General features: G+C 40.3%; 1 protein-coding gene across 6 annotated transcripts in view; it reads left to right on the forward strand.

Moving 5' to 3' along the window:
- The window catches only part of phactr4b (phosphatase and actin regulator 4b), a 30,712-nt gene that overhangs the window by 6,798 nt on the left and 9,370 nt on the right, over positions 1–14,544 (forward strand). For 3 of the 6 annotated variants that reach the window (XR_008357943.1, XM_053494805.1, XM_053494809.1), the window contains exons 1-4: positions 5,330–5,568; positions 12,877–13,038; positions 13,417–13,497; positions 14,107–14,520. Coding sequence is in view for 5 of the 6 variants with exons in the window: in XM_053494805.1 (XP_053350780.1) it covers positions 5,514–5,568; positions 12,877–13,038; positions 13,417–13,497; positions 14,107–14,520 (712 nt within the window). In the remaining variant the exon portion in view is untranslated. Of the gene's footprint in view, positions 1–1,771; positions 1,877–2,389; positions 2,435–5,329; positions 5,569–9,681; positions 9,995–12,876; positions 13,039–13,416; positions 13,498–14,106; positions 14,521–14,544 lie in introns of those variants that run through there. The other 3 variants (XM_053494807.1, XM_053494808.1, XM_053494806.1) reach the window with 2 other exon arrangements.

The raw sequence follows: 14,544 nt of genomic DNA on the forward strand, positions 1-14,544 counted from the left end.
TTTTCCTGAAAAATTGGCCTACAAAGAAAACTAAAATTAAACTTGCCCTCTTTTTCCCAGTACCATTTTTTTCCTTTCAGTGGCCTCTGTGTTGGAACTGCGGAAATACAGTGGCATTGCAGAGCACTTGTGTCATCTTTAAAATGTTAGAATGTGTAGTAAATCATAACTAGTTTAGCGATTTGGTTTGTCAGTGCCTTACATTGATTATGCATAGAGAGAATTTTCACGAGCCTCCTGTTCTGCTGCTGTGATATGGTGTGAGAGAGAAGTTGGCCTGCGAAGCCTGGTCTGCCTCGCTCCAATCGATCGCTCTGTCTCGGGAGATATTCATTAGCATTTCTCACTTTCCCTCAATCACTCTCTCTGCTTCTTTCTGTCGTGATTTCTGTACCGCAAATCTTTCTCATCGTTCTCCTCCGCCATGTTCTCTTCTCTGCTTTATTTATCCTCTGATTCCACACATTGTCAGACTTTTAGTCCATTAGTCTGACAAACGTGATTCTTTAGGGAACTGTGCCGTGATTCCTTAAGAAAATAATTTTTAAGTCGCTCATTTTCCACTTTGATGATTTTGCTGTTAATTACTTGGGGTTAAAAATCATGGGTTGCTGTGGCTCTGATGTCATAAACAGCCCTGTAGCAACAAAGCACTGTGGTGAAATAAGGTGCCGCACTAAACCTGTGTACGGTACTGATATTAACAGGCTAAACTTATCACAGTTATCAGTTTACTTATCAGCTCAAAAACCTTGCCATCAAGTTACTATGGCAGCCGAGGATTGATGGTAAGGTCATAAATGACCACAGAAAGACCTACAGAAACGGGACTTACGGCAGACCTGCAAGTCATTAAACACTTTAGCTCTGCCATAAAGTTTTGAGAATGCTCAAAAACATTTCTAGCCAACGTCAGAGAGCTTGAATGACTACGGGTCACAACGAAATACACCACCATGATCTTGATGTATTAAGATTAAGGGGGATTCAGTAATGCATTTCAATTCTTTTAATGTGGTAATTAATTTATCGTCATGCTAGCTTCAAAATCTAATTATTTTAAACGTTTGCATCTGGTAATACCTCTGTCTCACCTATGCGATGTTGGCGCATCTCACCACGCTGTCATGCATTCCGCTGGTCCGTGTAGTTCTGCGAGGTCCTCAAGCTTTCGCGAGGACCACCAAAAAATTTAACATGCGTGATCATGTAATCACAGCGCCACAACTTGCGGTTAATCATGATGAACCGTACATTTGGGCCACTGCGCGAAACCGCGCTGGTGAGATAGGGGTATAAAAGGCAGCACACCATCATGTGTGGTAAAAGTGAAATATTTTGTTCGTTTAGAATCCTAAAAAATCTGCACCTAGGTATTGTGATATCACATTGACCTGTCCCTGGGGATTCCCACCATCAATGACTACCCAAACTCTTTATCTAATTTATAACTATCAGTAGCAGAAAATATGAAAGTGGGACTTGGGCTTTACCTTCACCCCACTGGCTTTAAGTTTATCAGTTATACTTAAGGTGCAGACTAACTTTAAATATGATCTGGGAAACAGATGATTATTTAAGTTTAATGATGTGAAAATGTTTCTGAAACATTAGATTAAGTTTTCTTACCGTCTCTGGTACGTAACGGAACCAGAATTATTTAAAAATCGTAAGCAGTCAGCGAGATTAGATGAGATTTTCTTTCTGAGGGTGTTTGTAAACTGTTTATCTGTGCCTGCTAATTTAAACCTTTCCTTTCTGACCTCTCCAGATTCAGCAGAAGCAAGCCCATGTACCTTACCCGCTGCTGTGAGACCTGTGAACTGGACCCTCTGAGAGCGAGCACCACCTCACAAGGCCAATGACCTTCCACACAGTACGTCTCCAATGTTAGTCGTCACTCTTGGGGAGTTGTGGGTGACAACCGCTCTTTTACATTAGTCACAAGATGTTTGGACTTAAAGATAAAGACATTTGTGAGATCTTTGATAAACATTTAAATGCACAGCTGCAGTTAAGTTTGTTTCTATCACCAATGATATGGGTAGAAAAATGTTAGTTTTTTTTAAAGGGAAAAAAAATCCCAGCATATTAATAACAGTTTAACCAAAATGCAAAAACTAGGCAAAAACAAAGATCGCTTTTTATATCGTAATCGCTTTTTATAATAATCCCAATACACTAAAATGTCATGCTCGCAAAAGTTTGAGAACAGCGTGGACTCTAATTTTGACGGCCTAATTAACGAGTATTGTGATGCATGTTACATGTTGTATAACTGGCTGAAAATCTGAAAATGTGCTCTCATGGAGAGTTTTATCACTGACTATAAAATGTGTCAAAGAAGAAATGAAGCTGTTTTAATCATCCTTTTCATTTGCATCCACAGGATCGACTCACTGGTTCGTGTTCGATTCTGTGATGGAAAATCCTGGTGAGTAAGTGAGTGTTTGGTTTGTGCTTCCATGTTGTTAAGAGTTGGTGAGCTGCTTGAGTGTTTCTCATTCTAGACTGATATTTTATTAAATATTATCAGGACATGATTTATGTCTTGTTGTGTTTATTGGGTTATTCATTGAATCAACACCACAGAGCATCAGTTAATATAACGTTATCAACAGCTAGATCTATTTTTAGCCAGCGTCTCGCACGTTTATGTCCTGAGAGTTATAAGGTTCTATCCAGCTGAAGAATGAAAGGAAGAATGAGTTTAAGTGTCTATGAAACACTTTGATGACTCTTTCTTTCTCAAGTTCACCATGGTCATGGGTCCAGTTTTATCACACAGATGAGGGGAGCATGTTTTTTAGGTCACAGCAGCAGGTTCTGGGCTTAGGCAGAACCAACCAGCAGGACGAGCAGGTTTGGATCAGTGCCCCAGTGTAGACGCTGTAACTGGGACATACAGAAATAGGACCGCAGCTTGCTTTATCATCACTAGAGCTTGTTCATTTTTGTTTTTTATTACGATGGAATGTGTGGTCAGTGAACCTGTCTGAACCTGTCAGTGCTCTTTTTTAAGGTCAAAATTCAATTTTATTTGTATTTCTACAAAAGTTGTTCAGGTTAAAATATTAATTTACTTATGCATGGCATCACCCTGAGTCTTCCGGTTTCCTCCCACAGTCCAACCACATGCAGATTAGGCTCATTGGCGCCAATAATTATCATTATTTATTTATTTATTTATTTAATTAATTATTCCCTGATTTTTTTCCCTAATTTAGTCGGGTTCAATTCCTCCCCTTCACTAGGGGGGTCCCACATTAAGGCTACTACTACCACTCAGTCGGGGGGCCGAAGACTATCATGTGTTTCCTCCGAACCACGTTTGCCAGCCAACCGCATCTTTTCGAACTGCTAGCTCACGCACCATTGGGGGCGGCGTAACACACTCGGAGGACAGCGCTATCCGCTCCTTCCGCGTGCGCGAGCTCACAGACGTGGTGTGGGAGCACGAAGTACCTCTCATCTCTCCCCTTTGAGAGAGCTTGGCCAATCAGCTCTCTCTAGACCTCTGGCTGCGAGAAGCAGCGATCTCTGGATGATAGGGGATCTCTGAATCTCACTCAGAGGCCCGCCCATAGTGTATGAATGTGTGAATAATTGTGTGCACACTTGTGCCCTGCAATAGACTGGCATCATGTCCAGGGTGAACCCTGCCTAGTGCCACGAGTCACCTAGGATAGGCTCCAGGCATCCCATGACGCTGTAAAGCGGTAAAGAAGATGAGTGAGTGAGTGAGGATGTATATATTGCCATAAAAAAAGTTTGAATATTCAGAATAAACAAAAACAAATCTCTGTATCCTAAGGTACATGGTTTGTTGTATTTTCCTTGTATTTGGTGTCATTTACATTGGTGACATTGTCAGCCTCAATAAAATATCCACACGTAAACTGTTATTCGAGCGCAGGATCTCCAATGACATAAAAGAAACAATCAGGAAAAAAAGGGTGTCTTCCTCATTCGGAAAGGTCAGAACTCTTACATCATCCTGTTTTTAAGCCTAGGTAGTGTTTTGGAGTAACTCGGGGGGTGCAAAGCCTACTGGGATAGGTGCATATGATGAAAGGGACAGTTTTGAAATAACTAGCCACAGACTTCTGTCAGAGTCTCAGACATTTCCTTCAGTAACCTTTATTAACCCTTGTGATGAGAGCTACACATTTGCTCTGTATGTAGTTTTCTACATTCACAGCCTTTTTCACCGGTGTGTAAGGAAAGTGCCACAGTAAACACACACCAGGCGTTGTTGCTTCCTCTCCCGTCTGGCATGGCTACTGATTCACACTCTTCCTTTTTTCACCCTCCCAGTTCATGGTTGTGTGACTTATTAAACTGGGAAGTATTGCATTACTTGACTGCTGAGTGTGTGTTTTGCTGAGTGTGTATTTTGGCTCTTCCGCTTCCTAGTTCGTCCCTGTCTCGGATTTGAGAGAGTACTTCCCGACGCTGTAGCGAGCCAGTCGTCTAAGTGTGTTTAATAAATTACTGAATTATTGAGGCATTTAGACATTATGAGACATATCATGCTATGTGTAATATAGCCTAACTAATTCGCCGGTGTCTCTGCGGAAAGGTGACCTTTTTTAATTACGCGATTAGACAAATAGGAAATGAAGTTCTGCATTGAAAGTCTGTGAGCATCATTCATAAACGTGGCACACGTACACACTGATTTCCCTCTAATGGACTGTGCTGGATAAGCTGCATGCTTGGAATTCCAATGGATGACCGCTAAAGGGTTTTGCTCACTGTTCCCTCTAGGGGGCAACCACTGTTTTCCTGTATTTCAATAGATATTTTGAGGATAAAGCTGGAGCTGGATGTGAACCAGATAAACCACAACTATAAACATTTATCTTGTCAGGCCTCAGAATGTCATATAAACTTTCATAGTCATTGTTTTGTTGAATAACGGTTAAGGATAAGAAAATTACATATTTTAAAACTGAAAAACTTTGCATTTACATTTAAAAAATGATCATCTTATAACAAAGTACAGAGGCAGAGGGCTATGCTTTCTCTATCACTGCCTCTATGGGAATGAGTGACATTCCATTGTTCGTACTGTTAACCATATTGTTCTAATTAAGTATCTGTTTGTCTTGTACAAGCGCAACCTCTTAATCTCCTCCTCATACACACACATTCTGACCCTGGCTCCATGGAATGATAGGCATCCATCTATAGTTGTGCTAACTCACAGGCTTAAGTCAGTAAGGCAGGAGGAGGGTCAGTGTAAAGGAAAGGGGTGGGGAGTAGCCGAGGGAGGAGTGCAAAATTCCAGAAGGGAAGAAGGGAGGGAATGTTGGTGAAAGAGACACAGAACAGAAGGAGAGCTTTGCAATGATCAGTGGGTGGAAGAAAGAAGTGACAATAAGAGAACTTTCTGAAGTGGAGGACCTACGGAAGTCAGGAGTTGAGCAGGTGGGACGCGCTTGTTGCTCAGTGCGAACTGGCCTTTTCTAGGGCACAGCTGAAAGGGGTAGGCCCTTAGGGCCAAGAGTATGGGACAGAGCTTCTCTCTGGAGATTGCATCTCAGGACACCAACACACACACTGGTGAGTCACATGGATGCACACCACTGTCAATATCTGAGGTTTAGCTACATAAAGGTGACTTTAACATCCACACAAGACCAATGAGGCAATGAAAATGGCTCTAAGCTCCTCGGGACACTTGTGACTCTAAACCTCTTGTAAATCAGTCCATATTTAAGTCATGGATCATGTGACTTGAACATTTTGGACAAAATCGTTATTAACAAAAAGAATCATGTAAATAGGCAGTGGTTTGTTTGTTTGTTTGTTGTTGTAAGTGATTTGTTTGCATATTTCCTAGGATAGTATTGTGTGATGCTCTCAGCACCATGCTGATGAGACTGAACCCAGCAAAGTCCTAAACCAACCCAATTTTGTCTATAAGTATAGAATCAGAAGAAGGACTCAGCACTTATCCTGGCTCTTAGGAGTCATTTGACCAAGGTTTATTTGTGGTTTCCATTTCTTAAACTTCTTAAAGGTTTTCAGTTGTCTGTCTATAGATCTGTCTTTAATACTTTTTGGATTGTGTTTGGCAGAAGACTTAAGAAGATCTTTATATGTTATTTAATCTGTTCACTGTTCAAGAACATGATGATGATGGTGATTGGTGATAGTAGCTGTTTTTATTTCATTAATAAAAAAAAATTCCCTCCCCCTCCATTTTTAGTTTTATTTTCTGGTCACTGACAGTATTATTAAGCATTTCATTGCAGTAGTACAGTGCATAATTGTGTGTGAGGAATAAAATTAGAATTTTGAATGGAGTGATTTAAATGTGCGGCGGCGGCGCCCTGCCCGTAATCCACACTGACGTTCTTAACTGCTTAAAAAATTAAAGATGTTATATTTGCCACAATTCTTTAACATGGACTTATTTTATATCTCAGGCCTAACTATTTTAGTTTACAGTTGTAGGCTGTTTCGGGTTTTGTGGGTAGACGGAGGACTTTTCAGCGCACCCATTATAAACATTCCTTCAGAATTGCTGCAGTATTTTATTTGGACCACTGATGGTTGTTAGATGTTGCATTGTTCGTTTTGTCCAAGATTGGGACAATTCCAGGTAAATCGTTTAAGATTGTTGTCGGGCAAAGCAATATTAAGGTGTATGTGGTTTAGAAAATTGCATGAGATATTTGCTGACTTTCTGTTAGATGTTTCCCAACGTCTACCAAAACCATGGTTTATTCATCTACAAAAACCTAAAATCTCAATGTTCTAAGTATCATTGTGTTTTCGAAAAGTATCTAAAGGAGATGCAGGTCCTTGTGATGGAGGCAGCTTAAAGTATTTCTTCTGCATACAGGAATCATTCAGATGCCAGGTACTGCTTGGCCAAAATGACCGGCCAAACTCCACGGCCAAGTTTCATTTCACAATACAGCCTTCTTTGTTTGGTCAGCAGACTCTCCTCGGGTTTGCCCTTGTTGATGCCGGATTTACTTACGGCTACTTTTAATGCAAAATGCCACCTTTCTAAGGGTTGTGCTGATCTTTTCAGTAAATTCATCCTACAGAAGTGATCACTGAACTGTCTTTGTCTTAGTTGCTATCAGGATCTCTTGGCTAGTTTATATATTTTAGAGAGCCGCAATTCTGACAATGTGATCATATCTGTATTGTATGAATGTGTTTCGTAGGGCTCTTACTGGTAAAGGGAAAGTGTGCTGAGTGAGAGGAGAGCAGCAGGACTGTGCTGTACTTCCCAGGTTTTCCCAGCAGACCAGTGTAACTTACTTAAATACACAAACTGCTGCAGGCATCACAGTTTCCTCTACTCCACTGACAGCTATCCTAAAGTGAACAGCATACACACCTGATTCCATCTGCCCTGGGGCTGCCTGTGAATCCATGCAACGCACATTTAAATTTGTGTCCATGATGCATTCTGTGTGTGCATGTACAGTACTAAACATACTGATTCCTTTTGGCTTGCTCATCTCTGTTTTTGGACACCGTACAGTATTTCTATGTCTACACAGCATTGACTACATGCTATACTGTCATTAAGCTGTTGTTCATTGCAATCAATCCAAAAATATTTTTGGAAAAATAAAAGCAGCTGTATAGCACAGTACATTGCGAATGCCAGCAGTGTGATGGTTATAAATAAATGACAAGTGACGCAGTCATAAACAGTGGTTGTGCTGTTCTGGATGTGCCATTGATTTTTGTCTTTTTTTGATTGTGTTAAGCCCTTGCTGTGTTCCACAACAGATTGTGTGTCTTGCAATTTGTGGTACACAAAACCCCATATAGTGAAGAAAAGAAGAATTTCATTAAGCATCATGATGTTCTGTCCTGAGTTGATTGGTTAATTTGACCTGCTTCATCCCTTTATCAAGGACAATGAGATTCTGATGGGTTTGATTGAAGGAGTCAGCTGGGGCTTTTCAAGCTGAACATAGAGTTCATGCTGGGAAATATTTTCTGTTCTAACTGAATGTTATTTTGTACTGTTCTGTTTAAAACCGGATTGCCTGCAAATCCGTTATCACTTGAGCAACTTTCTTTTCTGAATGAGTTATTTAAGTAGTATTTAAATTTTATGTAATGACATGATGCTTTAAATATAGTTTTATTTTAATAATACAAGTTTTAATACAAGTCTAATGTATTAATGTAACTCAAATGAGGGAGTTTTAGTGTGCATAAATGACAGTGATTTCTTTTGAAATAATAGTTTAATTGGGTAAATTCAAGTGCTTTCAAAAATAATAAATACAATCTTAAGTTAAACATGAACATTTCAAATGTACCTTTTCAAAATTTACATCTTCTGCAGCAGAGGCCTTCTTCTGAGTTCCCTCAAGTTCCTTGCATGTTCCTCTGGGTACTTAGGGTCTCTAGGTTCCTGAACAAACTATTCCAGATTTTAGACTGCTCAAGGCCTCGATCAATTAGAATTCAGGCTTTCTCCCTCAATTTTTATTTACAGACCGATTTAAGGGGATGTGATGGATATAGCCCTAGATACACCTTATTTTTGCATATTTTACATTTGTATAATTGTAGCCTTCTGGAAAAAATGAAACAGTAATGTGTGGTGCAACCATCCTAAATGACAGAAAAGAAAAACTTGCTAAAGTCTTACGCTGACAAAACTAACACATTAGTATGTCTATGAATTAATACAGGAAACACAAGTTGGTTGCATGTCCTACTTTCTTAATTTTGTATGGTTTACCCACATTAATTTTTTCATAGCACTACATACTTGTTTTGTATAATTTTCTGCTGTGAGAAATTTTCCTGGATAAACCATAGAAAATTAAGAAAGTAAGACCTGCTGACCGGCATATTATTAAATAACCTTGTTTGAAACATTTATAATGATTTCGTAAGTGGTTGTGAGCTTTTAACCTGATTTCTATAAGAGCGTTAAGGTGAGCCATGTATGGCTGTAATCTTAATCATGGAGTTTGGGGGGGAAATGGCTGCTAGCATCCTCATAGCCCATCAGCACGGATGTGCACAGAGCGCATTACTCACTAACCGATGCTTGTTGTTTTTACTCATTTGTTTTACTGTTTTCCACTTCGTACTGCTGTGGAGAGTGGGTGGGGGTCATCTATATGTGCCCCCACCCACCTGCCTCTTTCAGGATCAGGGTGGAGTGTCATTTCCTCCCTCTGTTTCCCAGGCTTCCCTCCCTTTCTGAGCCCTCTCAGACTCTCCCAGCTATTAGCACACAGCTCTATAGCGCAGGATGTGAAAGCAGCTCACACCTCGCCACTCAGATGGACACCTTCAACAACAAAACTATCCCATCAGAATCTGGGTCTGCCTGATCTTCTTTCTCCGGTGCGCTCGGTTCAGGGATGTGAGCAATACTGAGTCCATTAAGGTCCATTATCCATGAGCAGGGAGCTTGGAGAGCTCAGCTTCGTGTTCAATACGTCCAGACGATCTGCTTAATGACTCAGCCAAGTGCCTGGTCAAACTGCATACTGCAGCACTTGGTTGTTCCTTTTTTCAGAGACGGAGGGACCGGGAAACCATTCTGCCTCGTTCTCTGTGCTTTGTGATGGATGGCTGGTCAGTGGCTACTTTGTCTCAGGACTGTAACTATCTCACATTTGGATGGCTGCCTCTGTAGACTTGGATTGTATTGAACTGGAGGATGAGTACAGTGTTCGAGACTGCATGTATCATTACTGCTGCTTCAACAGTATGATGTGGACGTTGAGCATGAGTTCCTCTAGATTCTTCTCATACTGTCCCCTTTGTATTTGGACCCGGAGCATGAGATTTAAAATGAACAATTTCTGACAAGTTTCTGAAAAATATAGTTGGTCTCACCACAAAAGAATAATTTAGGCAGCTTCTCACACCTCTGCTGTTTTTTCCAAAGGCTCTACGAGAAAAGAAACAAATAAGCATTTTCCCTAGCTCCTCATGGCTTGCTGCTTCCACACCCTTCAACACGGCAGCTTGAGCTCAGGTAGTTTTGCTTTCTAACTGCTGATTCAGGGTTCTTATGAAGCAGTGTTGCTGTCTTTTTAAATGTGCCGTTTGATTCCGAGAAGCAAAATGGCATAGGGGCAAAACTAATTTCAAGCTGTAGATTTCATTACAGGAAGATAGGGCAGCCAGTTTTATATCGGCCATTAAGCATGTACGTACGGCTCTGAGGGATTTGCTGGAAATAGCACTAATAGAAGATTAAAAAGACAGTTCTACCTGTCTGCTTGAAGCATCCTTACATCTTCCTATAGCTAGTCTTTGACATGCTGTTAACTGAATAAGTATGTGTCTTACCTGCTTATTTTTTATTAACATCACTACGACAGAATAAAACCAACAAGATATACCAGGTGAATGTGGCTTCTCTTTTATAATTTGCCGTTCATATCCAGCCAGCCTTAACCCAGCTGAGCTGTTCGGATTGAAATGTTTCAAAGAGTTGACCAAATAGCTTTGCAAACTCATGTGAAATCACAACATGAGTTTTTTTTTTTTTTTTTTTTTTTTTTTTTTTTTAATAATAATAATAATAATAATAATAATTTATTAAGATGTTAAAAAGTTTAAAGACGCAGTGGTGACATGTGTGTCATGTTGCTCAGCACTACTTCTCGATAATGTTTCGTGGTGTGCTGTATTTAAAGAGAACTGGATGCTTGCATTTAATGATCATTTGGTTACTGGGGTGGATTGTGTGCCTGCTGTTTTATAGGTTGGATGTAAAATTACTCATAGTGATAATATTCAATTATAAATCTTCTGTTTTTTGCATCACCAATTATATGGAAAAAAAATATTTTAAACTTTTAGATTTTTATAATGGCATTTACACAAAGGGGAACCTGCCCGCACTGTATGGCCAAAAGTATTTGGAACCCAAACCTACGTGGGTCATTCCCAATTTACAGTAATTGGCTATAATGTCTTTTATATGATCCAGCACTGACATCCTAAACCTGTTCTAGTATGAAAATGAGCCTGACCTAAATGCTACTGATTACCTTTGGGATGAACTCAAACACCAACTTTGCTCCATGCCTGACATCAGAGCTAGGTCTGTTGTACTCTGGTAGCTAGATGGGCACATGTCCCCACAATCACAGTCCAAAATTTAGCAAAGCTCATTCCCAAGAGTGTGGAGGTTATTGTACTGGCACTAGAACAACACAATATTAACCTTCACAGTTTTGGAAAATTGTGTATAAGATTATATATGTATAGAATATTATATAAGTTTAGTATTCCCACAGTTTTGTGTTTATGAATATTGAATTTGTACATGCTATGTGTAAGTTCATTTAATATTTTACATCCACACAAAAAAGCTTGATATATATAGTGTGTATGTATGTATGTATGTATGTATGTATGTATGTATGTATGTGTGTGTGTGTATATATAAAACAACAATAAAGAAGTTTGATATAATAATAATAATAATACACAGTATGCTTGCTGAATGAACTATTTCAGTATTTCAGGAGTTCTCTCCTAAGAAGGCTCTCCACTATGTTTTGGTTTGTGGTTGTGGGTTTTGTTCATTTCAGCCACAAGTGCATTAGTGAGGTCAGGCTGATGTCGGGTAAGGAGGCCTGGCCTGCAATCGGCATTTTAATTCATTCCAAATGCTCTTCAGTGAGGTTTAGGTTGGAGTTCTGTGCAGGCCGCTTGAGTTCTTCCTCTCCAAACTTTGCAATCCGTATCTTTTCTTGAGCTTATCTTGTGCACAGGCACATCGTCAACAGTTTTGGGCCCCTTAGTTTCAGCGAAAGAAAACTGTCATGCTACTACATGCGAAGACATTCAAGAAATTGCTGGACCTTCAATTTTGTGACGAAATTTTAGAAAACAGTAGGATTACACATGCGTTTTATGGTTCGGCACCACATACTCCTGGATATGTAGTGTATGATGATATGGACCTATGTTTATGCGTTATGTTATACATTAATGCAACTTTCCAATACAAAAATTTTATCTATTGATGTCCATTCTGGATGAGGAGAAATTTGTGTAAATTGCTCTGCACTGAACTATCCCTCTACATCATTATTTTTCACAATGAAGTGGGTTAGTAAACAGTTCTTTATCTGTGAATGTTAAATTAGACACAGCATACTTGATATGAGTCAAAAGTACGGTCCCGTCGTTTGAGGTTGGAGTTCATAAACACTATACAGAGTGACGGTCGGTACTGCTGGTACTGCTAGTAAATGCGTGTGAACCTGTTGACAGTCTTATCAGGGAGAGGAATGTGAATTCTTGGAGTAGAGAAGTGGCAGCCAGTGGTCAAATCGCTGAGGCTCTGTGCAGGGGGCTGTTTGCCCCCAACTACAGCTGCCAGGAAGCACTGCTGTGTTTAAACAACAACCATGTTTAAAACACTGCCTTGGAGTTTAAAACAACAGCCCTTCTGACAAGCATCATCAACCATTCACTTTAGGTGTGTGTGTGTGCGAGAGAGAGAGAGAGAGCGCATGTTTTTACATCTTGGTGGGGATCAAATGTCCACATCAACGCTCAAATATTCTTACCCTTGTGTGGATATTTGGTCCCCACCAAGATGTCTCCATGAGTAAACCAAAAGGCTTCCCTGTGGTAACTGAGGTAAAGAATAGAGTTGGATTTAAGAACTGTATAGGCAAAGGATTAATAATTATATCAATAAGATTCCCCAAAGACAGCAAGACCTGTGTGTGTGAGTTCAATGTTTTTTTTTTTTTTTTTTTTTTTAGATTATGCATCATGTTCTTATGCATAAGTGTTAGTACGAGTCTCCATTGTCAAATCGACTGTCTTTGCTTGATTGATGATCCCGGTTTAATTTGACCCGTCTCTGCTACTATACCTTTCTTCCAGATGATGAAAGCAGCCACCAGCACAATAGCACAGGGAGTGAAGGGGGCGATAGCACTCCTCCCCCCAAGCGCAAGGGCAAGTTCTCTACGCTGGGCAAGATCTTCAAACCTTGGAAATGGAGGAAGAAGAAAAGCAGCGAGAAGTTTAAGGAAACTTCAGAAGGTGCTTATGTTTTATTGCCTGTAAAAGACATTTGGGCCGCATATGATTCTGGTTCCCTGAAGCAAGGTTTTGCTGAGATGATGCCATGTTCACTTTTATGTTATTAGTCAAACATCTGGCTCGATAATTGTCTGCATTTTGTTTTTCATATTGCACAGGACTATTTTTGCAATCATAAAGCAAACACCAAAATCCACTAAATGTACTTTGTACTTGGGGGATGTACTCCATTCATCAATAAAAACAAAGCGAGTGAGGAAAGGAAAAGTGAGAAGAGGAAAATCGAGCCTTTATCCAACATAAGCAAATCACATTGCAATGTGCTGTGGTTCATTATTTAATTAAGTGCGCTTGTTTGTGCTGCATTTTTCCCAACAGTTTTGGAAAGAAAGATGTCGATGAGAAGACCACGGGAGGAGTTGATAGAGCAGGGAGTTCTGAAGGAGCTTCCTGAAAATGGTAGCTACTTTTAAGTCTGTGTGCACGCATGTATTCTGTGTATATATTAAAGGATTGATATTAAGGATATAGATGGAAATCAGTCGTAACTATTAGTGTCCCTGTAGGCCAGTGCATGAATGATACATATACCTCATAATATCTCTGAAGTCTCTTTCAGAGAGGGACACAAACAATTCACACTGGTGGTATCAGTCCATGGTCTGTTACGATGTCCCTGGTCTCTAGGGCACAATAAAAATTCAGCAGTACCTGAGATGGATGAAGCAAGAAGGTTTAATATGACAGGTGTTTGAAGGCCTAGTTTCATATTTTGAGGAGGAAAATGACATATTGTTTGTCTTCAGCTGAGAAAAAATGGAGCAAATTGTGCCCTGCAGCAAAAAGCTTTGAAAGTCATGCACTTGCTGCAGTGGAGGCCCATTTATCTAGATGTTGTTTAAATCCCAGTAAGCAAGCAACCTGTTCTTGTTACTTGCCTCTGGCTTATTTGTATCTTCAAAAGCATCTTCTCTGACTTTCTTCTGTCTGATTTTAAAAAAGTCTAGATTAAAAATATACAAGTATATAATATATTTAATATATTTTCATATGTTTCATACGTTGCAGAGGCTGATGAGGCTCATGGGTCTAAGCCCCTGTATGTGAAGAATGGCCACACACTGCCTGTAGTGTGCACTAGTGGAAATCGCGGTATCGAGTCTGTTCGGCCTACATCCGAGTTGCAATTCAGGGTCAATCCGGAGCGCAGGGTTCGTGACCCCTCCGATGCTGAGCGGCGTGCAATGACTAGCCAGGATGAGTGTTGGAGAGGTGGGCGTTCTGCAGTCGATGAGTGGAAGCCGAGTATGGGCTGGCAGGGAGAGGAAATAAAGCACGGAGGTAGAATACACACAGACACAGACAGAAAGCCCGGTCTGATCAAAGCCCCGTCAGAGGACGGCAGAAGAACTCGCCCTGAGGCCGACTGGAAGCCCAGCCTTCCCCGCCACTCATCTGCTGAGGAGGGCAGAGGAAGGAGAGGTGAGACGGGTCAATTTTTTCTTT

The sequence above is a fragment of the Clarias gariepinus genome, chromosome 4 (assembly GCF_024256425.1).
Source record: "Clarias gariepinus isolate MV-2021 ecotype Netherlands chromosome 4, CGAR_prim_01v2, whole genome shotgun sequence".
NCBI lineage: Eukaryota > Metazoa > Chordata > Actinopteri > Siluriformes > Clariidae > Clarias > Clarias gariepinus.